This window comes from Amphimedon queenslandica, unplaced genomic scaffold (genome assembly GCF_000090795.2).
Source record: "Amphimedon queenslandica unplaced genomic scaffold, v1.1 AMPQUscaffold_3827_Cont24183, whole genome shotgun sequence".
NCBI classification, from domain to species: Eukaryota; Metazoa; Porifera; class Demospongiae; order Haplosclerida; family Niphatidae; genus Amphimedon; species Amphimedon queenslandica.
This window is the reverse complement of record NW_003555850.1, coordinates 1-1,449: the sequence shown is the minus strand read 5'-3', so window position 1 is coordinate 1,449 and position 1,449 is coordinate 1. Positions and strand designations below refer to the sequence as shown.

The following is a 1,449-nucleotide window of genomic DNA, read 5'->3' as shown; positions in this document are numbered from 1 at the left end:
GCTCATGAAGCATGCTGTTTGCATGCTTTGTGGGAAACCCTGAATGTACATGTATAGCAATCTTAGCAATAATAGCATGAGAAAGTGATAAAGTGAGAAAAGCTCTTACACCATTTCCAGAGCATGTCTGTCCATTACTTCCAATAGGGCAAGGGATGACTCCCAACAGTGATGAAACTGATACACAGCTCTGACTAACACACATCTAATCAAAATAAAAAAATAATAATAAAAAGGGAAAGAGATTAGCAAAAAGGTTACACTATAAAAGTTATGTTTGCAGTTAATAAATTTTTACGACCTGAGGACTTCACCCCTAGGTCGTTCCTATAGTTGATTTCACCATTGCGCTATCTATATTATATTTATTAATTTATTTGTATGTCCACACTTACATTTCTTCTATACATGTTGTATTGGAGAAACAACAAGCCTCAGCAACCACTCGTCCACTCTCCTTTACGTAAATGGGTGCCACGACAAACAAAATGGTCGTTTAAACATGGGACAGAATAAGCTTTCTAACAGCAAGAGAACATAAAGATGCTGTCTAAACACTTCTCTAAAAGCATCAGAACTTCAGAAGGTGTAAGTGCCCTACTATGCAGGCAAGGTGGTGAAATCAATTATAGGAATATTTTTTACACTGTTACGCTTGTTGTGTTTGTAGGTGCAGCAAAATGGCAGAAGGATATATTCATAAAATTTTATATCACAAATACCGTATAGGAGTTATACTTGACTCAAAATAAATTTTGCTATTTTTGCGTTGTCATTAAATTCAAAAAATTAAATTCTACAAAAGAGGTGTGGCACACAAGAAAAATGGCTGCAGAAGGTAAAATTCACAAAAATTTATACCAACAAATGGCAAACCTCGACAAATTTGTAAAATTTTATACCAACAAAATGAAAGCCATGTACGGTATTAGATCTAGACAAATTCACAAATTTTTATACCCAAGAAATATAGCACTATCGAATGATACATCCTTTCAGAGTATAGTAAAATTAGTTTTAACTTTGCACGAAGTTGATCTTGAAAATTACTGTCCCACAAAAGGAAAAAGTTCTATAAAATTTTTCATACCCTGTCAGTTCCACAGCTAGCCCCATCAACCACTAAACCAGGACTGACTTCATCAGCATCAGCACGTGTAGTGACACTCCTACACTCTTGAACACCAGCAAATCTAGTATAAGCTGTCAAAGCACTCCTTGACTTAACATTATTAAACATTATTCTGCCACCATTACACTGGAGTGAACCACAGAATGCATTCCTATGAGTGGAAGAAAAGAATTATTTTGCAGTTTTGCACATTACGTTGCAAAAAATTATGAAGTGTAAAGGCATGAAAAACAATCAATTTAGAGACATCTTTCCTGGAAAAATTAATTTTTCAGAAAAATTTATTTTCCATAAACCCAAAGTTATAGTGCTTATTA

The 1,449-nt window shown here is 34.4% G+C and overlaps 1 protein-coding gene across 1 annotated transcript; it reads right to left on the bottom strand.

Moving 5' to 3' along the window:
• Window positions 1-49: 49 nt before the first annotated feature.
• LOC109592823 (uncharacterized) lies at window positions 50-1,283 on the bottom strand (the record flags this gene model as incomplete). Its single annotated transcript, XM_020008175.1, has 2 exons — window positions 50-205; window positions 1,091-1,283. Coding segments are annotated over 2 exons (349 nt in total), but the record flags the coding sequence as incomplete, so codon positions are not given.
• Window positions 1,284-1,449: the final 166 nt, after the last annotated feature.